The 23,611-nt window shown below is 38.0% G+C and overlaps 2 protein-coding genes across 2 annotated transcripts in view; one reads left to right on the forward strand and one right to left on the reverse strand.

Moving 5' to 3' along the window:
- The window catches only part of pcsk5b (proprotein convertase subtilisin/kexin type 5b), a 76,186-nt gene extending 62,411 nt beyond the window's left edge, over positions 1–13,775 (forward strand). The window contains exons 22-38 of the mRNA XM_077521101.1: positions 63–165; positions 411–547; positions 2,279–2,479; positions 2,668–2,718; positions 4,147–4,207; positions 4,300–4,445; positions 4,514–4,720; positions 4,913–4,996; positions 5,163–5,349; positions 6,286–6,500; positions 6,631–6,873; positions 7,904–8,140; positions 8,211–8,388; positions 8,861–9,078; positions 10,224–10,327; positions 10,401–10,611; positions 11,706–13,775. Coding sequence (XP_077377227.1) covers positions 63–165; positions 411–547; positions 2,279–2,479; positions 2,668–2,718; positions 4,147–4,207; positions 4,300–4,445; positions 4,514–4,720; positions 4,913–4,996; positions 5,163–5,349; positions 6,286–6,500; positions 6,631–6,873; positions 7,904–8,140; positions 8,211–8,388; positions 8,861–9,078; positions 10,224–10,327; positions 10,401–10,611; positions 11,706–12,157 — 3,035 coding nt within the window. The 3' untranslated portion in view covers positions 12,158–13,775. The remainder of the gene's footprint in view (positions 1–62; positions 166–410; positions 548–2,278; positions 2,480–2,667; positions 2,719–4,146; positions 4,208–4,299; positions 4,446–4,513; positions 4,721–4,912; positions 4,997–5,162; positions 5,350–6,285; positions 6,501–6,630; positions 6,874–7,903; positions 8,141–8,210; positions 8,389–8,860; positions 9,079–10,223; positions 10,328–10,400; positions 10,612–11,705) is intronic.
- On the reverse strand, positions 13,774–20,015 carry rfk (riboflavin kinase). The gene is made up of 4 exons (XM_077521102.1): positions 19,326–20,015; positions 18,238–18,389; positions 16,840–16,942; positions 13,774–15,563 (listed from the first exon to the last, which is right to left on the reverse strand). Exons 1-4 carry the CDS (start codon positions 19,405–19,407, stop codon positions 15,376–15,378), a joined length of 525 nt encoding a protein of 174 aa, XP_077377228.1. The 5' UTR covers positions 19,408–20,015; the 3' UTR covers positions 13,774–15,375.
- Between the last annotated feature and the right edge of the window lie 3,596 nt (positions 20,016–23,611).

Below are 23,611 nucleotides of genomic sequence, written 5' to 3' on the forward strand. Positions count from 1 at the left end.
TAAGTGACAACATAGATTGATTATAAGGCGTGTATATACGTGCTGTGGTGTCCACGTTGCAGGCCAGTACATGGGCGGACATGGCAAATGTCACCTGTGTGACGTCACCTGTCTGGAGTGCACGGGGCCTGAGAGAGATGACTGCACCAGCTGCCCCTCCACGCGGTGAGAGAGACCCCCGTCCACCACCCTCAATACAACTTGACTGTATAGTTTGATCCGGAAATTACAATACTTGATTTATTTATTTTTTTTGTCACATTTTAGTAATGTGTAATTGCACATCAGCTACAGTAGGTGGCAGTGGTGCTAGGGCCAATCATGATTATGATTAAATAATCGGAGTCTTTATGAAAACAAGTTGTAAGTCATTGTTGTCGTCTTATTTTTTGCATTGTTCCCCGTTTTAGGCTTTTCGACGAGGGCGCTTGCGTAATCCGCTGCCAGAGGGGGCGCTACGCCATGGCCAAAGAGTGTCACCGCTGCCACCACACCTGCCACGAGTGCACTGACGAGGGTCCTCACAACTGCACCAGCTGCGACAAAGGTACAAGCTCTCGGCTGGTCTGGGATCAGCCCCCGATAATATAATCGTTAGCACATTTAGACATACAAAAAACTTGAAGTGTCAGCTGACTGTAAAATGGCCTTCATACATTCATTGATTCAATTTTGCAATGAACTTTACTTGCCTGGGATCAGCCCGACATGCTAAACTTGAGTCTTTCACTTTCCTGCTCTAATCCCTGCTTAAGCCAGCAGGTCAGTGCTTTGTATCCTGGTGGTGTGCCATCCTCCATCTTGAACATAAACGAAAACAAAGCGCGGGGGCGATTAATCTGCACCACTATTTTTAGGTGCATGCTTGAAATTTCTATGCAAAAGACGTAGCGTGTGGGGGGTTGGAGGGGTTCCTTTCATTTGTGTCCCTCCACCCACGACACATAATTAATGTCTGGAGATGGAGGTGGCTAATGCTTGTTTTTCACTATGGCACGCTTAAAGCTGCAACTGTTTACACCACACTCACACGCACACACATCAATGATCTGTTCCTTTGCTCTGGGTGTTGCAATTTTATACTCCACCCCCTTTGTTTTGCCACAGTGGACCATAGTCTCCTCTTGGATAAAAATTGGTTGAAAATAATTAGCACACATGCTAATATTAGTTGTTAACTTTGCCTTTTGCTCTGGATGCTGCAGTACAAAATTCCAAAATCTTTACTTTGCCACAGTGGCCCTTAGTCTCCTCTCAGATAAAATAATGGTAAAAAATGACAAAAATCATATGCTAATATCTTAGCCTGTTGCTGTGCCTTAGCTCTGGATGTTGTAATATTATACTCCACAGTCTCCGCTTTGGCGTAGTTGCCCTGAATCTCCTCTTGGATAAAATTGGTTGAAAATAATCACACATTTTAATGTTAACTGTTAGCTTTTAACTTAGCCTAATGCAACACAGCGCTTCGAAGTCTCCACTTCCACAGTAGCCCTTAGTCTCCTCTCAGATAAAAGTGGTCAAAAAGAACAAAATCATATGCTAACATTATCTTAGCATGTTGGTGTGCCTTAGCTCTGGATTTAGTAGCATTTTACTCCACAGTCTCCACATGGGCGTAGTTGCCCTGAATCTCTTCTTGGATAATATTGATTGAAAATAATAACACATGCTAATGTTAGCTGTTAGATTTAACTTAGCCTATTGCAGAAAAAAACTCCAAAGTCTTCACTTTTCCACAGCGGGCCTTCAAAAAGAATCAAATCATATGTTAAATCTCCTCTTAGATAAAATGGGTTAAAAATAATAACATGCTAATGTTAGCTGTTAGCTTTTAACTTAGCCTATTGCAGTACAGAACTCCAAAGTCTTCACTTTTCCATGACAGCCCTTAGTCTCCTCTCAGATAAAATTGATTAAAAAGAACCAAATCATATGCTAACATTATCTTAGCATGTTGCTGTGCCTTAGCTCTGGATGTAGCAGATCCACAGTCTCCGCTTGGTGTAGTTGCCCTAAATCTCTTGGATAAAATTGGTTGAAAATAAATATGTGTGGTACCGTTTCTGTGCCTTCTGATTGTTGCATCATTATAGTCCACTGTCTAATCTTTGCTGCAGAGGCTTTTAGTGTCCTCTTGGATATATGATTTTTTTTAAACTGCAGCGAAGTAATGCCATGATTCAACTAATTTTTTCTGTTTTTCTGTTTCAGTGAAGTCTCACTTTTCCGCAGCAGCCCTTAGTCACCTTTTGTACCGTGTCTCGCCCCCTTCCAGATATGTTTGACGTGTCCCGCTACCTGTTTGGGGGCGAGTGCCGAGACGTCTGCCCCGAGGGCTTCTTTCATTCTGAGCGCAAACACTGTGAGCCCTGTGCATCCGACTGTGTTGTGTGCACGTCGGACAGCCACTGCCTCAGCTGCAGCCCAGGACACAAACTGCGAGGGGGACAATGTTTTCCAGTGTCGTGCAGCACAGGTGAATGGTCAAAAATCAGTATGCAACAAATCACATCGTGTCATATATCATATTGAAGCCCCTGTACTATGCAGCTTTGTAGTTAGCACTGTATAATTGAGTTATATTTTTCAGTTTTTATGAATTTCCAATTGTCTTTGCCGCATATATCACCACTGTCAACTTGTGCTCTTCGGGTGAGCTTGCAGAGGCTGAAGTCTGTCTCCCTTGCGATGACGGCTGCAAACAGTGTGAGCACAGTAAGTACGTAACAATACAAACACACATAACCTAAAGGCATGATTTCCGGATTGCGAGCGCCTCGCTTCCTTTTCTTCCACCTATGTGAATGACTAATTGACTTGTACACGTAGCAACATGCCACTGCATTCGTTCTTCACTTTGAGTGCGTGTCATGTATGTGTGGGTGGGGGGCGGGATCAAACGATCTGTCATATACAGTATATGACCCTTGGGCTGTAGGGAGCTCAACAGAGATTTAAAGATACAATATGACTATGTGAGGCGTTTAGATTTGTCCAAAATTGTTTTTTCTCTGTGATCAGTTCACCAAGCCATTTTATGTTGTCTTAGACCACCCCCTGCTGGTGACAACACTACAAGCTGTGAGCTGTTTCTTGTTGATAATATTTATTGATTTGTTGAGGGGAGAGGCTTTTGTTGACATACTATGCATGTTTATTTCATAATTTTATGATTGATAGTCATTTGGTAGTTTGGCAGCAAGCCAAGGCTAAAACTAATATGGTAAAATTAAAAACAAGATATACAGTACTCAACTTTGCTTAATATATCTGATTTTGCTGTGACAAATTAGCATGCAGTTAAATTTGGTTATATAAAATTGTTTGATTTTATAATCATATTTTATATGGTTTGTAATATTAGTATTATTATAATAATTATAATTACTTTTTTAGTGATAAATAATTAATAATCAATAATTATAATTTTATAATTGTAATAACATTATTATTATTTTATTTTAATTATTATAGTTAACATTTGTTGTGCTCTGACAAATTAGCATGTAGTTAAATTTGGATGTCTTAAAATATAAAATTGTGTTCGATTTTATAATAATTTATATGATTTATAATATAAATAAATCATAATTTAATAATATTATAACATATATTATAATATATATCTATAATATAATCATATTTATATGATTTATAATTTATAGTTATATCTGATTTTTTTTTACATTTCTTTCGTAATAATATATTAGTATTATTATAACATAATTATAATTAATTAGTTAGAATTAATCATTATAATTGTAGTTTTATAATAATAAAATTATTTTATTCTAATTATTATTATTATTATTATGAACATATATAATTGTGTGCAATTTTATAATCAGAATTTATATGGTTATCTGATTTTTTTACATTTCTTTCATAATATATTAGTATAATAATATAATAATAATACATTAGTTAGTTAGTTATAATTAATCATTAATTATAATTTATATAATAAAGTTATTATTATTATTATTATTATTATTATTATTGTTATTAATATTGTCAATATTATTGTTATTATTATTATTGTTAACATTGTCAATATTTGTAGTTTTTGTATTTGTTTGATTCTCTTAAATAATATTTAAAATGGCCACTGTATGCAAACATGCTAACGAGTATTTCTCACAGAGGACTCCGGACACCCAGACAACGGAACAATCTGCCTCAAGTGTGAAGATGATTTCTACAAGTAAGTTTTCAATGGACATGTGTTTTGTTTGTTTTATTTTGTTGACATTTTATTGTGTTGCGGTTTAATTTATTGTTTATTGCGTGTGTCAGGCTGGATTCTGACTGCTACAAGTCTTGCCCGGACGGCACCATTGGTGTTCCCGACAGCATGACGTGCGCTCCATGTGAAGACCGGCATTGCGCCATCTGTGACGAATCTCAGTGCTACTGGTGTCAACGGGGATTCTACCTTTTTGGTGACAATCTCCACCATTTTGGGAGTCCACAATGGAAGAGCAGTGAGACAAAAGTGTTCCGTGTTTAGACAATGGGTGTGTGGAGGCGTGCCAGGCGGGCTTCTTTGTGGACGCGGAGAGTCAGGAGTGTGAGGCGTGTCACCGATCGTGCAAGACGTGCGGCGGTCCGCGCTTTGACGACTGCGACTCGTGCCAGGACGGGCTGATGCTGAAAGGTGGAGAGTGCGTGAAGGGAACTCGGATGGGGGCCTGCTCTGGTGGACACTTCAGGAACGGTAGGACAAACAGACGCTCGTCGTCGTCGCTACAATCACCGATGCGCTTTCAAAAAGTGAAACACACAAATGTGAAAAGAGAGCACTTGTAAATAACTGCTGGCTCATTCTCATTCTCAGATGCTCACAAGCAGACTAATTGGCCAAACCAATTTCAGCTTCTCAGGTGTATGTGTGTGCACGTTTTTTCAGGACAAGGAGAGTGTGAGCTGTGTCATTCTTCCTGCGAGACCTGCTTTGATGCACGCAGAGACGACTGCATCACCTGTCACAAAGGTCTGTCTTGTGAATGTATATTGTGGAATGTGAATTTTTCACTACTGGAATGTGCTCGCATGTGTATAAGAGAGCACTTGCGCTTGCCATGGTTGGTATTAAAACTCAATGATTAGCATCATGTGTCCATCGAAGTAGTGATAATTGCTGTTCTGTGTTTTCGTAGGGAACTTCCTGACGTCCGATCAAACGTGCGTGACTCGCTGCCCCGCCTCCACCTTTGTCAACGTCACGTCTGGGCGCTGCGACGCCTGCGCCGAGGACTGCGTCGCATGTCACGGCGCCGACGCGTGCCAGCGCTGTCAGGTCGGACTATATCTGCAACACGCAGCCTGTGTGCTGCAATGTGAAAGGTCAGTTGTCTGTGATAACCTGCAGTCGATGTTCTTTTTCTTTTAAAGTTTTAATTTGAAATGTTTTTTTTATTAAAAGTCCCACTGGCTTCTCTTTGTTTTTGTTATCTGTATTAATAACGTGTTTGTTCCCAATTGTTCACAAAAAGTCTTTTTCTTTTTCTTCTTCTTCTTCTTCTTCTTCTTCTTCTTCTTCTTCTTCTTCTTCTTCTTCTTCTACTACTACTACTACTACTACTACAAAGCAGCTTAATGGTCTTCCAATGGGAAAACAATGTGAATTGGTGGTGGCCGGATGTTTTGAAGTCTGCTGCCGCCATCTTGTGGTGGGATATGAAGCGCACTCAAGGCAAAAAAAAAAAAACATTGCCAGCTCAGATCGTCAAAAACTTCTAACTCAAGGCAATGCTGTATTTACAGTTTATAAAACATGCTTCTATCTTTACTTTCATCTTTTATTATATTTTATAATATTAAAGGGATACTTTACTTATTTAGACATTTTTGGCAGTCAAACATTAATATTTTGTCTATAATCGATATTTTCATTATTTTTCATGTTCAATTAGTACCTTTAACTCCGTGACCGCCAAAAACGTTTAATAAAGATGAGTAAAATCACGATGTATGCCGCCATAAACGTTAAATGACGTGAACTAATTATTATTTTTTTCTCATCAATGAGCAGTGCAACATCTAAGTGCAGCGCTGCCTGGTCAATGGGTTGTGGAATCAAAAACACTCACTAACTATGGCCAGCAGATGGCAGCATTGTACATCTTTTTAATGGGCTGTATGAAATTACAATGAAACATGATGAAATCTGATGAAATAGAATGTTTTCAAGGATGACGTGAACGATCAAAGTCTTTGTCATATCAAAGTAGGACTGTACAATATGTGTGTAGTTTCCCTCATACCTGTTTTCATTTGCAGAGGTTTCCCTGAGGGTGGCACGTGCCGCCCGTGTGCTCCCGAGTGCACATCCTGTCATGCCAACGCTTCCTTTTGTCTGAGCTGCCAACCCGAACACTTCCTGTTGGAGCACAGTTGTGTGCGTAGCTGTCCGCCGAGCTACTACGCTCAAGATGTGCAGTGCCTCCGCTGTCCCCCCGACTGCGTTCACTGCAACCAGGACGGACTCTGTGACAGTGAGTACGCGGGGTGGACAACTTGGAGGAACAAAAAAGGAATGAAAGTCAAGTAACATTTAAAATACAGTAAATTTAATTACATTACATTTATTACTTTTTTTTTTTTTATTTGTGTCTTCTTCACCAGAATGCGCCGATTACTTCTTCCTCCACGCCGACAAGTGTGTGGACGACTGTCCCGCCGGCTTTTTCCCGAGCGAACAGCAGCGCGAGTGCGTTCGTTGCCACGCCGACTGCTCCTCGTGCGACGGGCCGGACCACGACGACTGCAAAATGTGCCGCAACCCCAAAGCGCGGCGCTACAATGGAGAGTGTCTGCCCCAATGTCCCAGCAACGCCTACTACGAGAAGGCTGATGGCGAGTGCAGAGGTATCGTTGGGGGCAAAAAATCATTTGGAAATATATCTAAATGTTTAAATATTATAGTTGCTTAAAAGAACTGTGCTTTGTTGTGTTTATTTCCTGTATTTTAAAGTAGAAGTCAACCCCTAATTATTATTTTTGGACATTATGTTCTATACAGCCACACGAGTTTAAATACAATATTTTTGTGAATATGTGTTAATGGAATATGAGTTAAGCAGCTAAATCTAGCAGTTTTTATCAATATCAGAAGGCGGCCATTTTGTTTTTGTTGTCGACTGAAGATGACATCACAGTTGCTCAGGGCTTAGACAACGACCAATCACAGCTCACCTGTTTCTGAAGCTGAGCCACGATTGGTTGTTAGCTGAGACCTGAACAACTGTGATGTCATCTTCACGCGACAGCAAGTGGCAAAATGGCCGCCCCCTGAGATGGATAACAATGTCTGGCTTTTGCTCCATAACTCGTATACCACAAATGTAATATTAATCAGAATGTCATGTTTAGACTAGCGAGGTCACATATATCATGTTATTGTCAAGAAATGTTCAAGGTTGACTTCCACTTTAAAACTCATTCACTGCCAGTCATTATAGAAAATTTTTACATTTCCAATACTCACGTGATATTACATTCAATAATTATATATAAACCGAATCTACCAAATAACAGAATAGACTCCCTACTTTTTGTCCCGTCCCGTTCTTTTATAATTGACAGCAGAAAAATGTAGGTTTGCCAAAATACAGCCATTTCTCCCATGGACTCTGAAACTGTGTTTATTTCCTATAAAATGGGGCAATGATGTCATCTACCGGTGGTTGGGCATCAGTAAAGTTGTTTCCAAGTTTGATATTTACAGTGGAGCATGCTCAGATTCGCCCCCATTTAGCACCGCTCTAAAAAATACAATTGACAAGTATACTTGTCAAAGGCAGTGAATGAGTTAATATTGGTCATTTTTGCAGTACTGTACTTGGAAAACTAGAAAACAGAACCACAAATCATGTCAAAGTTTGTCGCATGCGTCCAGACTGCGACCACTCCTGTCTGACGTGCTCGGGCAACGGGCCGTCGTCGTGCCTCAGCTGCGGGTCGGAGCGCCGCCTCGATGCGAGCGGCCACTGCGTATGGTACAGCCGGTGCTCTCCGCACACCTACATGGACGACGGGGGGCAGTGCCGCCCGTGCCACGCCTCCTGCCGCAGCTGCTCCGGAGGCCCCGGCCCGGACCGCTGCCTCGGCTGCGACCCGCCGCACTTCCTGCTCAGTGAGTGCGCCAGACCGGACGCCATCTTGCCATGTAAGACTCGTCGTTTGTTTGACTTTTTGTTTGTCAGACTCGACCTGCGTGCAGCAGTGTCCTGCCGGTTACTACGGCGACAAGGACGAGCGCACCTGTGAGCGATGCCACTTGAGCTGCGCCTCGTGTAGCGGGCGACATAGCGTGCAGTGCCTCGCGTGTAGGTCGGGTTTCTTCAGGCACGGCAGCAGCTGCGTACAAACCTGCCCTGAGAGGTCAGTAGGACGATGTTCCTCGTTATATCGCCTTATGTCACATTTTTTTAAAGAGGAAAAAAAAATAAAAATTCTTAACAATATGTTCTATGCAGCTCCACTAGTCTACAATATGATCATGGCGGCCATTTTGCCACTTACTGTCGAGTGAAAATGACATCACAGTTGCTCAGGTCACAGCTCAGCTTCACAAAACAGGTGAACTGTGATTGGTCGTTACCTGAGCGCTGAGCAACTGTGATGTCATCTTCAGTCGACAGCAAGTGGCAAAATGGCCGCCCCCTGACATGGATAAAAAAAAAACGGTTGGAGTTTGCTTCGTAACTCATATTTCACAAATATTAAATAGTAATCATATTGTCATGTTTAGACTAGTGAGGTCACATATAACATATTATTGTCGAGAAATGTTTAAGCTTGACTTTCTTGCTTGCTTGATTTTTAATTATGGGACTGGCTCCTCCTTTTGCAGTCATTTCGGGAACAGCAGCAGCATGGAATGCGAGCGCTGCGACCCGGCCTGCAGTCGATGTCGAGGACCCGCCGATACCGACTGCCTGAACTGCCGGGACGGCTTCGTCCACGTGAAGCACCAAAGCCGCTGCCTGAAGAATTGCCCGCCAGGCTACTATCATCACACCTGGACCCACACCTGTCTCAAGTGCCACGCCACATGCAAGACCTGCACAGGTTCGTGATCCGCTCTCATGAGGATGACTCATCGGGAAAAATTTGACCCTCCATGGGAATTTCCAAAACTTAGTGAGGCTAATTGTATCAGTGGGGAGTTAATATCCTCAGCAAATTTGCATTACAGCAGTCATTAAATGAATCCCATTGATTAGTCACAAGAAATGATGCATTTCCTTTCCTGAACAAGGGCTGTCCTAATTTTAGCCCTTAGCAGAGAACTAGTCATGTAATAGTGTTATGTCATATAACAAAATAATATTTATCAAAAGAAAAGGAAATTAAATAAATTCTTATTGTCCTTAGCTAGTATAATATGAGAACAATTTCTGTTTATAAATTAAAACCCAAATTGGTTGGCATTAAGTCACGTCTTAAAAGCCCAATGTAGAGGGGCCATAAATCATTTGATCATTTGACATGAGGAAGCCCTGAAATTCAGCTGCACATTCCTTGTTTATTATGGTGGCCATAAATCAATCGACCATTTTCTTTCTTTTTTTTCATGTTTTATGGGTGGGTCATAAATCAACGGTAGATTTACCTGGGACATACAATCATATCTTAATATTCCAACGTTAGAGGGGCTCTAAATCGTTTTATCATTTGACATGAGGAAGCCCTAAAATGCAGCTGCACATTCCTTTGTTATAATGGTGGCTGTAAATCAAGCAACCATTTTCTTTTCTTTATGTTTTATGCGTGGACCATAAATCAATTGTACATTTATCTGGGACACAAAGTCATGTGTCATAATCCTAATGTAAAGGGCCATAAATCATTTGATCATTTGACACAAGGAAGCCATAAAATTCAGCTGCACGTTCTTTTGTGATGCACCATAAATCAATCAACCATTTTTTTCCCCATATTTTATGGGTGGGTCATAAATCAACGGTACATTTATCTGGAAAAATAAATTCTTAAACTCCCAATGAGGAAGAGCCATGATATTTTTTTTTACCCTTTTAGACTAGGAGGACAATGCTTTTCTGTGGGGCCATAAATCTTTCATCCATTTATTTAGTTTCTGGTTGAAATAAATAAATAAATAAATCACCAAATTTACAATACATGACATAAGTCTTCATGTTACCAAAGTATATCCAAGTGTATCTAATTGCTGACTGTGCGTGTGTGTCCAGGTGCTGGCGCTACGTCCTGCCAGTCGTGTTACTATGGTTACCAGCTGATTGGCTCCAGCATCTGTGAATCCCAGTGTTTGATTGGCTTCTACTTAGCCTCCCAGGTTTTCCTCTTCTTCATATAATGTGACCTCCGTTTTCGTCCAAATGCCAATTTCTCCTTCTTCCTGGTTCCAGGAGCCGTCGTTGGACGGTGACGCGCTCGACTGCCGGCCGTGCAGCCGATCCTGCTTGGGTTGTCGCGGTGCGGGCGCTTGGAACTGCACCGAGTGTCCCGCCTCACAGATCCTGAGCGACGACGGGCGGTGCCTGAGCTGCTGCCACGACCGGACGCTGCCCGCTGACCGGCTCGGAGGGTGGCAGTGCTGCGACTGCCACGCCTCGATGGGTAAGACAACGGTTATCAGGAACACAACAGCTGGAGAAGTCCTTCATAAAATCACATTGTTTCTTCATTTTGTAAAAATATATTTCTTTAAGTCCATGTATTTTAGTGTGGAAACATTTTTTTTGCGTTTTTTTTTTTTTTTTTTTAATCGTGAACAAAGATGTCACAAAGGTTATTTACGGTTTAATGCAAAATTTATAATTCATGCCAAAAAAAATAAATTTTACATGAGTGAAACCTGTACTATAATTTTTACATGAAAAAATTGGAAAAAGATTTGTATTAAAATATGTTAAAAAAAAAAAAAAATTGTGATTGTTTTCAATTGTGGTCAAATTTATAATTGTATATAAAACAATTTTATTTTTCTGGAAAATTGATTTTAAAAAAAAGATCTAATTTTCCATGAATGAAAGATGTACTTTAATTCTACATGGAAAAAATGGAAACATATTTTAAAATATGTAAAAAAAAAAATAAAGAAAAATTGTTTTGTTATTGCAAAAAAAAACGAAAAATATTTTTTATAAAATATATTTTTTAAAATGGTGATTGTTTTCAATTGTGCTCAAATTTTTAATTTTATATGAACCAATTTTATTTCACTGGAAAATTGGTAAATGTTACAAGACGTTTTAATTTTATGCGGAAAATAGATCAACATTTATTTGGAAAAGGTTTATTTAATTTATTGAAATTTGTATTTTTTAAAATAAAGAATAATAAATAACAATAAAAAGGTTTTAATCAAAAGTTGTAAAAGTTGTCATTCTAAAAAATAAAAAAATAAAAAATTAATTGTCAAGGAAACAAAATTACAGGGAAAGAAATATAATGTAAACAAGGACTAATCCCCGCTCGACTGTATATCATATATTACATTTATTTATTTTTTCTTTCTATATTCAAGTTACACTCACCTGAGTTGCATGACCAGACAAATTATGAAAATCAAATCACTGTGTAACAAGCTCCACAGGGGGAGAAAAAAGAATGCTAATAAGTGAATATTGGAAGAGTGAAGTCTGACTATGTGGAAGGCGACTGTACTAAGCATTGCTAAGTAGCGCAATGATTTCAATTCCTCTTCCCAGACGAGTGCATCCTGGATGTCAACTTTGTGCTGAAAGACGCTGGCGACTTGGACAGAGAAGATGGAGGCGGGGCCAAACTGGCGACGACAATTTGCGTCCTCCTGATCCTGTCGGTGGGGGCCGGGTTCTTCCTTTTCCTCCAGGCTCGCTCCAAGTCGCTTGCCGCGCCCGCCGCCGGCAAGCCGCAAACCAAAAGCGGCGGCTACGAGAAGCTGGACACCGGCGAAGGCGCGGGAGACGCCACGCGCCAATTTGTCGCGTCCTCCTTCGGCGAGTACAGCGACAGAATCGTCGGGGCGGAGGACGACGACGACGACGATGACGATGAAGACGACATCGTGTACATGGGGCAAGACGGCACCGTGTACAGGAAGTTCAAGTACGGATTTTTGAGCGAGCACGAGGATGACATTGAGCTGGAGTATGACGACGAGAGCTACACGTACACATGAACATGCACATGCAAAAAAAAGAACACAATTATGTGGAAAATGATATTTGATTAAACAAATGTAATTTCATGTGAAAAAAGAAAATGTAAAAATGTGTAGTTTTAAATGATAACATTGATTTTTATATGAAAGAGAGTAAAAATGTAGCAATTTGATGTGAAAAGTCACCATTACTGTGAAAAAGTACATTAATATGATCAAATAATCACAGCTTTGTGAATTAAAATATTATGACTTTGTAGCAAAATGGTAAAAAAATTTCATTAATTTCGTAATCAATCAAACTAACTCACTGGGTTGCCTTATTGGGTGTAAATATGTTCTACTACACTCAAAACTCATATTTGAAACAATGTATTCTTGGGGAGGATGTAATCTGTTTTGTATGGAAAAAAAAATATTTTTTTATAATAAAATAATTCACATGAAATATTTTTATGCTGAAAAGGTTGTGAAATAGAAACATCTTCACAGAAGGCAGTCATTTCACGTTTAAAAGTTTTAATTAAATATTTACATGAAACTCACTACATAAACAAAAAATATGGGGAAAATGCTTTTGTGAATAAAAGTGTATGTGATTTTTTTTTCTACAAAAAAAAAAGTTTGTTCATTGGAAAGAAAGCGGCAAGTTGAGAAAAATCTGAGATACAATTATGGGAAATATTTTACATAAAATTTACAATTTGACAAAAATTCTAATTTAGCATGGAACAGTTGAATGTATGTTCAAAAAAGGGTGTTATCTTACATGAAGAAAAAATTACCTGGAAAAAGATTTGACATGAAACAAAGCTAAATTATTTTTTTTTGAAAACACATTTTGCATGAAGGAAAGGTGTAATTTGATGCTAAAAATTGTAATGAAACTTTTTTTTAAAGTCATTTTACATCAATCTTGTATATTATTGAAAAGTTGTACATTTGTTTTGGGGGAAAACTTTACTGATTAAGTGGGGAAAATGTTATTTTAGATGAAAACTGGACTTTATATAAGAGCTTAAATTTAACGTGAGGAAAAAAAAATGCTAATTTAATGAACTACAGGGAAAGTGTTGATTTTCTGTGGGGAAATGAGATGTACTTATTTTGTTTTTTCGCTTTCTGTTGTTGGTTTCTTGCTTTTTGGTGGAATATGATACCCATTGTGTGTTTTGAAATTGCCTGAAACAAATAAATACAAACTTAGAATTTACACAAAATACAACTGTGATTTTGTGTAAAATTAGGTAGTAGTAAAGCAGAAATAAAAATGTAATTTTACATTAAAAAGTAAATTACACGAATGTTCAGATTGTGAATAAGTTGCCATTTTTGTGACATTTTACTGGACAAGGACTGAACAATCGTACTTTAATATGAAAGTTATTTAGTTTATAAAGAGCTTTTAAAATGTGAAAAAAATAGTTCAATAACATTCATTTTCTTTGTATGATTGTAGAATCATTCACGATTGCATTTGCTTGTGGTTCCACTTGCATGAAAGAAAAATGATTTCATTCCACTTCAATTCATCCATTCATTATCTCAACCGTGGAATGTACTATAAATGTGTCTTCTATCAGCATGTCATTTTAGGCACATGGGAAAAGCACTAATAAACATAATTTTTCAACAACCCATACACACACTTTTTGTAGTATTGTGGATTTATTGGATGAAATGATCTGAAAGGAAGAGAGGGCAGTGATTCTAGTTAAACATTTCTGCTAAGAAGAAGCGTCTACTTCCAGTTATCCTTTGTCTTATACAAAAGTTCAAAGAACCCAAGACAGCGCGAGCGCCAAATCGGAACATTTTAGTGTCCGTTCACAGAATGAATCACATTATATTCACAAGTCATTTACACATAAATCTCTTCTATATAACTTACTCTTCAATCAAAAGTATTCTAGACAAGAATGAATCGAGTGCCATTATGCAGTAACATGAGGGAAAATTGTGTCTCTGTCGAGTGAGTGGACTTTGAGCTTCCATCAATGTTTGACAATTATGTACAAAGAAAATCAAAAAGTGGAAACGGCAGACTAAACGGGGACTCTGCACTTTTACTTTCATTTGTTGTAATAGTGGCCTTGGTAAGAGCTGGCTAGTTCTTGGTGCCCATAATTCTTAAAATATTAAAAAGCATAAAATTAATATTATTTATTTTTTAAAAAGGAATTTCACTTGAAACAAAATCCTATTATTTTGTGAATAATTTGTCATTTTTTTATACAAACGTGTGACAGCTAAATTTTTAAAAATTTCATGAAAATTAATGTAATTTTACGTTTCATTTTTTTAACGAAAATAAGTGAGATTTTTTTTCCAAGATTACAATTTCAAAAATATGAAAAAAAAAAAATCTTAAATGAAGAATGCTTTTGTGTTTTTTTTTAGGCAAAATAACTTTGCCCCAAAAAAAAAAAAAAAAAAAAAAGTGAAAAATTGGAATTTTGTAAAGGGAAGTCATATTTTGATCAACACGAGAATAATGTACACGAGAAAAAAAAAGAAAAACATACCAAGCCAGAATAAAACATACCATAATTTAATGTTAAAAACCTCCACATTTTTAAACTGTTTTGCTTTTTTGTTTTGGTCATGGAAGAAACTTAACTTTAAAAAAAATCTATTTACATTTACACCACAAAAAATATATATAATTTTATGAGAAAGTTGTGTAATATGAGGAAAATGTAATTTTAAGGGGGGGGGTATAATTTTGATGCGATGCTGGTCCCCTTTTTGCCAATAAGTTGTTCTCTTATGCCAAATACATTTGGTATATTGAAAAAATTAAGTTAATGTTTCACAAAAAATAAAATGTTTGCATTTAAGTAATATAAATGTGTAGACATTCGAGAGGAAAAAAAAAAGGACAGTTGTAACAGTGTGAGTGGGCTGTTATGATATGAAGAGTTAAACGGTTACCAAGACCACCCATTCAAGTCGATTCAGGATTATTTGGAAAACAAATGAATATAAGCTAGCCGCTTGTAGCGCTTCAATTTTCTCTGCCTAATTATTATTATGATTATTATTATGCAGCGTGTTTACTAAACGTGTGTTAGCGTGTACACGTTTACGTGCGAGTGTGCACGTGAGAGCGCACGAAGACAGTAGAGGGACTCAAAAACAAGATCGCTTGATAGAAAACAATTGAAAGTAAGGATGAGGTTTCGCCCAGGCGTCGCCACGGCAACAGTCAGGCCAAGCGTCTGCGGGGCTCGGCGTCAGTGTCCGTTGAGGATTGTCTGTGAGGAGGAGGAGGAGGATGAGGAGGGGGAAGGGGGGGAGGCGGCTGTGGCGGAGGTGGAATGGCCGGTGAAGAAGTTGTCCTCCCGCAGCTTGGCGTGCTCGGGCCGCTCCAGCTGGACCTTGGCCTCCGAGATGTCGCTGTTGATGGCGCCGATCAGCGACTCTGGAGGACGCACGGACGCATTCGCATACATGGAAAAAAAACAACAACAACAACAAAAAACATTCAACTGTTTCAATTAGGGCTAATAATAATTGAAATCACGATGAGCACGATCATTTATTTTTTTGGTACAAAAAAATGTTTAAACGTAAAAAAAAAATATTCAGACAAAATTCAAGTTCAAAAGTTCCTTTTGGATGAAATAAAAGTGATTAAATTAGTTAATTTAAAATTTAGAAACGGCTCAAAACTGATTACCGGTAATCTTTTTTTTTTTCTTTTTTTTTTAAACACATTTATATATATATATATATATATATATACACATATTACAATTATGCTGATTTTGTAATTGTGGAGTGTAATAAGTAAAATTGTAATTGAATTTTGATTAATTCACCTTCAGAAGGGTTTTCAACATTTCAAAAATTCACACATTTTATTCAAAATTTCAAAACAAAAGCTAAAAAATATTTTATTTCCTTTTTTCTTATTTGTTTTTTAAACTGATTCAAGACGGTTACAGCTTTTCACTGTTTATCTTATCCCAACCGCACTTTTCCAAAATTTCAAAATAAATGCTTAAAGGGATACTTGACTCATTGAACAATTTTCAGCAGTGAAAAGTTATTTTGTCCAGAATGAATTTGATAACTTCATTATTTTTCGTGTACAATTAATACCTTTAAAAAGTACATTGTCGACTGATGATGATAACGGCCAATCATGGCTCACCTGTTTTCTGAGGATAGTCAGCAAACTGAGCCATGATTGGTCCTTACCTAATTCCGCAGCACAGGTGATGTCATCATCAGTCCACAGAAAGTAGAAATATTAGTTTAGTTTTTTAAAGGTATTAACACATTCACTGCCATAGACGGCTATAGACGTCAAAGATGATTTTTTACTGGGCTGGCAGTGAATGAGTTAATTGTACATTCTCTACTTTTTCATGAGTTGGTCATTATGTGAAAAACGTCTGAATTTTGCACAGACAAAAAAAAAAAAAAAAAAAAAAAAAAAAAAAAGGTGAAAAAATCTTTTTATGCAAAATTTGGTCCAATTTCTTTTGGACTTGTTATATGAGCAAAGGCCACAAAAATCTTTTCCAAAGCGGCATCATAATTTTTTGTCCGTTTGATTCTCAATGGGCGACTGTCTTCCAAGTTTGTTGAAACAAGCAGACTATTAATGATTTCTTATGCTTTGCTCGTTTATGCAATTTAAACGCTGAAAATGTGACGTTCGTCATGCTCTACTTGCGTGTTGGCATTACCGAGCGAGTCGTAGCTTCTCTCCGGTCGGATGTATCCCACCATGACCACACTGAGGGTCTCGCCGTAGAAGTCTTCTTTGAACTTGTGGATCACATGAGTCTCCTGCACAACAGAAGCACACGCACGTTGACGACAGCGCGGCGCTCGAGACATTCCACTCCGCCACCGTGCTAATCGGCCATCTGAGCTTCAAGCCAAACTCGATGTTAAATCGAGTTCGGGTTTTTTTCTGTTTAACATCAATGGCTGCTCTTCCACATTTGTGTTTTATGCAATTTTAAGTTCAGTATGAAGATTTGAAGATTTAAAGATTGAAATTTGTTTTATTTTTCTAAATTTGGTAGAAGAATTGTTGGAACATGAAAAAAGGAAAAGTTTTAATTTTACACAAAAAAAAACGTCACCATTTTGTGAAAATGGTGTTCATTTTAACAAAATCAATTTTACATGAAAAAAAATCTGTAATTTTTACAACAAAAATGGCCTCCTTTTATTTCAGAAAATAAAGTTGTATAATGTTGTCATAAAATAATTTTGAGAGAAAATATATTTTAGGCATTATTTTTAAATGAATATTTCACTTTCAAGCAAAACGTTGCCATTTTGCAGTGAAAAATATAATTTTATGAAAAAGCTGAAAATTTGGAGAAAATTTTTTATCCGTCATTTTTCATGAAATATGTATTTATTCTACGACCAATTTTATTACAAAAAGAGTTCTCATTTCAAGTGATTTTTCTTTTATGGAGCCTTTGTAATTTCACCTGAAAACTGCTTTATTATTATTATTATTATTTATGTATTTTTTATTTAAACAAATAAAAAGCTATAATTCCATACAAAGAACACAAAGAAAATTGTCATTTTGTGGGGGGAGTATACTTTTTACATGATACTTTATATTTTTACATATTTTTGTGAAATGGGTTTTGATTTTAAGAAAAAAAAAATGTCTTAATATATTTTAAAATGTGTGAGTAAAAAGTTGTAATATGAGAAAATGAATGACACAAAAAAAATATTTTTGTTGTCTTATTAACTACATACAATTTTACGTTTTGTTTCATTTTGTTTTATTTTATTTTTTAAATTCGGAACAAAAATAAAATGAAACGGCTAAAAGTAGAGTGGTAGTTATTTTTTATTGGATGCTAACTTGCAACAAACACTATTGTCCTCGCACTTTCGCTGCATTTTTTTGTGGGGTCAAAATCATCTGTTAGCCAATCATTTTTAAGGGTAATTTTTAATGCTGGAAGATGAACTGATGACATGTGTTGGTCTCTAAGCCGCACCAGAAGCGCGACTTCACTTGATAATGACAAACTTTATCGCGTGATTTTGTGATCGTGAGGCTAACAACACGGCAAGCGAGCATCCATTTATTTGGAACCCACCATAGATTTCTTGGTGTTTTTGTAGTACGGGTTCCAGCCGATGCTCATCACCATCTTGTGTACGTCGCCATTGCCCACGCAGGCCCAGCCGTAATAGATGCCCGTCCCGATGTCGGCGGGCAGGTGCTCCACCACACTGTCGGTGAAGTTGGCTAAAATTCACATTGACAAAGCTTCAATTAAAGAAAAAAAAATGGAATGACAGAAATAGGTAAAACCAATCAATAAATAAGGTGGCTCACATGCCATATTATGCTCACCCCTGGTTTGGAAGCTATTTATATGATCAGGATTTTATTAGCAAACAACATAGATGTACACAGTGGTGCCATTTAATTGAGTTGATCAAAGCAGCTTTGGTCACCTGCCGCTTTATGTAAGCGAATAACTAGACGTTAATCAGCAACTACAACCTTCTGACGTAACGCTCACATTTATCACTAATTTAAAGATAGACAAACAAACACAAATGATGTTGAATTTCATCATTTTATTTAAAAATAATGAAGTGAAATCAGTCCTAGTAATCGTACGCAGTGGGAATAGGACCAAACCTATTTAGCCTGTGTCAAACCACAGAAGAAGAAACCCCACAAAAGGGGTCACCAACCAACAAGGTGCCTGTGAGCCAATGCTGCCCACCAAGGACCACATGAGTAAAAACAGCTCACCAATGATGGGGCATTGCGGTTTCCTAGGAATGTTGTACAAGGAAGTCAAAATGGAAACAACTGAAAAGATTTATGTCGTGAATCGGATATGCATTTCCTTCTTGTTAAGTCATTGTTGATAATTATTACAAATCATAATCATGTTCAGTGTACTCACATTGACTAACACACGAACTGTGCCCACACTTAAAATTGGTTGTTTTGTTATATAAATAAAGATGACTTGAATATTTATTTATATAATCACTACTAATAATATACGATTAGAACAGTCATCGGTTCCTAAATGCAGGTGACCCCTGCCACAGAAGACTTATCAGTTTATCCTCACTAGTCAAAACAACAGAAAAAAAAAAAAAAGAGAGAGACGTAACTATGTTGTGTAGCCAGTCAAAATGAAAGATAAGGAAGGCGCACCAGTGGGAATCCCAAGTTCTTTGCTGCCTCTCCCGAAGCCTCGAACGACCTCTCCCCGGCAGAAGTACGGCAGGCTCTTCATTCCCTCCGGGGGATTTGATAAAGAACCGGTGTGCGCGGGTGACCTCGAACGATACAAGCCGGGAAGCGGTCCACAAGAAGTCCCGACGCGGCAAAATCCAGCCGAGCGAACGAGCGTGCCGATGGCCGCTGAAAGAGTCCGAATGTGGTTCGTTGTGCTGGCGAGAAATGAGGAGTGCAGCGACAAGTGATTTGGTCACAGACCAATGGGTGCAAGTTCACCTGCTATGCTAGCTGGAGTAGTTAGCATTAGCGCGGAAGTCAAAATAAATAAATACATTAAAAATCGATATTATTATTTAAACAACGGTGTTTAGTTCCTGCGAGGTTCTGAAGGTGTTCAGTTATTTGCTCGGCGAGTTCCACTCTGATAGTAAACCTGATAACACGACTGAGCTTTTAGCGGAGAACTCCGGAACATGTTCACGTCGAAAGTAGGTAGTTGCGTGTTGACGTCATCAGTCCCGTGGTCGAGGAAGAGGTCACATGGTGCCTTCATGTTGTATCGGAAATGTGAGAATCCATTACAACCACGATAAATCAATTTGCGATGAGTCAAAGGACGAACTCAGTAGATATTTTAATAGCGGTAAAATATTTTGTCTGGGGGCAAAGTCTACAACAAATACATCACACATACAGCCTTAATAGACCTTTAACGGTCATTTATGACGCTCCTGTTAAACACAAAGGGAAGGTCGTCTTTTTTTACTGTGTAAAAACTATCCACTTTTTGCTTTCAACTTCGTGTTAAAAGAAGTAATTACTGTATACCAATGACAATGTAATTATCTTAAAAAGTGAAAATATTGCACTCAAAATTAGAAAATTATGGCTAAGGGATTAATTTCCTGTCTTGAACAGAATCATTGGCGGTCACTACTGTACCCGTACATGTAAAACAAAACGTAAGTACATACGATCAAGACAAAGAAAAAAGATGTCAAGATGATGATGATAATGATAATGATAATAATGGTAATAATAATAATAATAATAATAATAATAATAATAATAATAATAATAATAAAGAGTTAGTATCGCTAGTATTGGTCTGGGAAAATAGTAGAATCAAATGCCCCTAATTATTATTATTATTATTATTATTATTATTATTATTATTATTATTATTATTATTATTATTATTATTATTTTGAGGACTCAACTCTTGTTAGTGGCCAGAAAACATACTTTGTGCTCGCTGATCTTCTGCATGGTAGCCACAGGAAACTCCAAATAAACAGCGGCCGAGCAATCAGCTTTGGGCACAAGATTTCATTTTTCAACAGGCGGCAGTTCATTATTGGAGAATTGCACTGGCGAGGCACATGACGCACATCTCACCACCATTTTAGTTGCCACTCTGCCATTTAGTCACAGATGCCAATACCAAGGACCTAGCTGCCCTGTTTCATGGTAAAAGCAGCACTTTCACTAACCCTCTCTTCCTAATTTCTTCTTCTTCTTCTTCTTAGACATCATTAAGTTAAGATTAATTCAATGGCCTGGGCCAGGGGTCACCAACTCTGCTCCCCGAGGGCCCCTATCCTGCATGTTTGAAATGTTTCAAAGATCATCAGCAAGCCCCAATAACGATCCTCAGGTTCACTGATTATTTGAATCAGGTGTGTTGGAGAAGGTAGCCAGCATGCAAGAGAGGGCCCTCGACGAACGGAGTTACCCCTTCGCCAGGCCTTACGTACAGTATTTTGTATTCTAGCGCCATCTAGCGTTTGTCGTTAACAGTTGTCTATTTCCCTTGGTATGTTTTTTTTCCCCCCCATAGGTAAGCAAGAAAAACTAACTGAATAACCAAAAAGCATATATAAAGAATACTGTATTTCTATATTGCTATACAACATTTGTTTATTTACTTGTGATATACTGCTAAAAATATAAACTGTAGAGCAACCACAACCCACAAGCCTTATATTGTTCATTTTCCATGCACACAAACTATAGAAAGGTCAATTCCAATAATAGATCTTTTCCAATTGTATAAGTCGCCTGTCTTATATTAATAAATGGATGATTAATGTGCAATGTTTCAGAATAAAGGTTTAAAGTATATTTTTATTTGCTACATCACAGATAGAATACTTGCTTTTGCAGTTGCAGGGGCGCCCGGGACAAGCAACATTCGATATGACCTTTCTTATCAATGTTTGGTATTATCTTTCTTTGATATTCTCCCAAGACTCTTCAAAGGCAAACAGGTGCATGTGACTGTTGTATGTTGTAACATGTGCACTAGTTGTAGAAAGACAAATTACCACCATCACTCAAAAGTACACAGAATTATGGAAAGCACAGTTCCAAGTAAATTGGACCTGGAACTGCTTCAGTGTACGGCGTAAAGTGCTACTTTCAACATTTTAAAATAATACATTTTTGTATATTTTGTGTTGCATTTGGAAAAGTTATCGAATTTCTGGGTGAAAGAATGATATTTGAGATATTGTATTGCTGTTAAATCCTGTTAAAACCATGAAGTTGACCTGAACTGGATGTAAGGTTTCAAAGAAATTTAAACTGTGTTCATCATCATTGAGTAAATAGTAATACAAATTATATGAAAACATAATTACTGTATTATTTCATCTACATTAATGCTCTGCATATGGATAAATATCTTTTTGTGTTTGTGTTAATACTGGAGTATTAGTATTATGATGTAGTTCGAAAATAACAAAAGGGCCTGGTGGGAAATGTTGATCTTCTTGCTTTTCACTGAGAGCACCACTAGAGGCCGCTGCCTGCAAACTTTGTGCATACCATTTTACTTTCCTCACATTTTATGACCGATTCTGCAAGAATCCAAGTTTTTAATGTCCATTTTAAACATTTTGCAATGAAATGATGTTTAAATCACAAGTTTGTTTTCAGATACATTTAAAACAACATTTATTGTAAGAAAAAATGTAATGATTTGGCTTGAATTAAATAGCCTTTTTCATCACCTCTCTATTGTTCAAATCGCATCAAGGAGGAAACCGGCATTGGAAGAAAACACCAGCTCCAAACAAACACACAGAGTATCCGTGTGATATCACAGAAGAAGCGACAGAAGGAAGGGCTGGTCCATCTTGTGCAGCTGCACACGCACACACGCACATGCACGCTGAGGCCCTCTCTGAACTCACCCATGAGGGAGCAGAGTTACTTGCAGCGACACGCACACATGAACACGCTAACTGAAGGTCTGAGCCGCAATTGGTCGGCGTCTCTCCACCCCACCGCAGGACTCTGAGGGGTCTGCTGCAGCACTCTGCTCCAGGGGCCTGGAAATGCTGGGAGTGAGCCTTTTTCCCTTATTTCTATTTTTGGCCCAAACATTGGAGGACTTGATCCTCTCACATTTCCCACTGTTTCCAAACACGCTGCATCACAGTGCGGCGAAGCGCTCGTGTCCGCTGCGTGCGGATACAAACAACACGAAGGCCTGTAGGTCACAGCGGCAATTTGATCCCTACCGAGACAAGAATCTTGTGATAAGCTAGTGAGCAGGGATGCAGAACCTGTGCCTGCTTTCTGTGCGAGGCCCAGTGCTAAGCCAGCCATGTAGACGCAGGCCACAGCGAAAGGAATTTGGAAGGGACTCTTCCGGCAGCCCATCCCCCACCCTCCAAACAGGAAGACACGATTTAACTGGTCAGCTCCCAAGTGAGCAAGAAACCTCACATCCACAGCTTTGCTATTTTTGGTCAAATCCAAAGACACTAACTAATGAACTGGGAAGGGAACATTTTAGATGCAAGCTCCTTGTAATACTGTTTTGAAAGTAATCTCCCTTGAGTTTTCCCTTGGTTATTATGGCTGTTATATTTTACACTTGGATGGCATTTACAATGATTTAAAAAAAAAAACAGGCCCATAATGAAAATGGGGACACACGTAGAATTGGATTTTCCTCAGATTGAAGAGGCTTTTTTTTTTTTTTCACTCGAACTACATCAAAATATAGTTTTATCTGGAGGCGGTGACTGCATGAATTAGCAATGAATGGATGAAACAATTGCATCTCAAACACCATTGATAACAAAATACATGGCACTTACCAAAGTATATATATATATATATATATATATATACTCCACCATTCACTTCTATGGTAGCCTACTGTTGGTATTGTTTTTATTTTCCTATATTGAAATGCAAGGTTAATGTTCAAAGTAATGTTAGGGTAGATTAAGCGCTTTTCTAAA

This window comes from Festucalex cinctus, chromosome 5, assembly GCF_051991245.1.
Source record: "Festucalex cinctus isolate MCC-2025b chromosome 5, RoL_Fcin_1.0, whole genome shotgun sequence".
Lineage (NCBI taxonomy): Eukaryota > Metazoa > Chordata > Actinopteri > Syngnathiformes > Syngnathidae > Festucalex > Festucalex cinctus.

Excerpts from the sequence above, each read along its gene's own strand:
- rfk (XM_077521102.1), bottom strand. The coding sequence starts at position 19,407 with ATGAAGAGCCTGCCGTACTTCTGCCGGGGAGAGGTCGTTCGAGGCTTC. Across the intron at positions 18,390-19,325 it reads AGAACTTGGGATTCCCACTG|CCAACTTCACCGACAGTGTG; the intron begins GTGCGCCTTCCT and ends TGTGAATTTTAG. Across the intron at positions 16,943-18,237 it reads AAAACACCAAGAAATCTATG|GAGACTCATGTGATCCACAA; the intron begins GTGGGTTCCAAA and ends TCTGTTGTGCAG.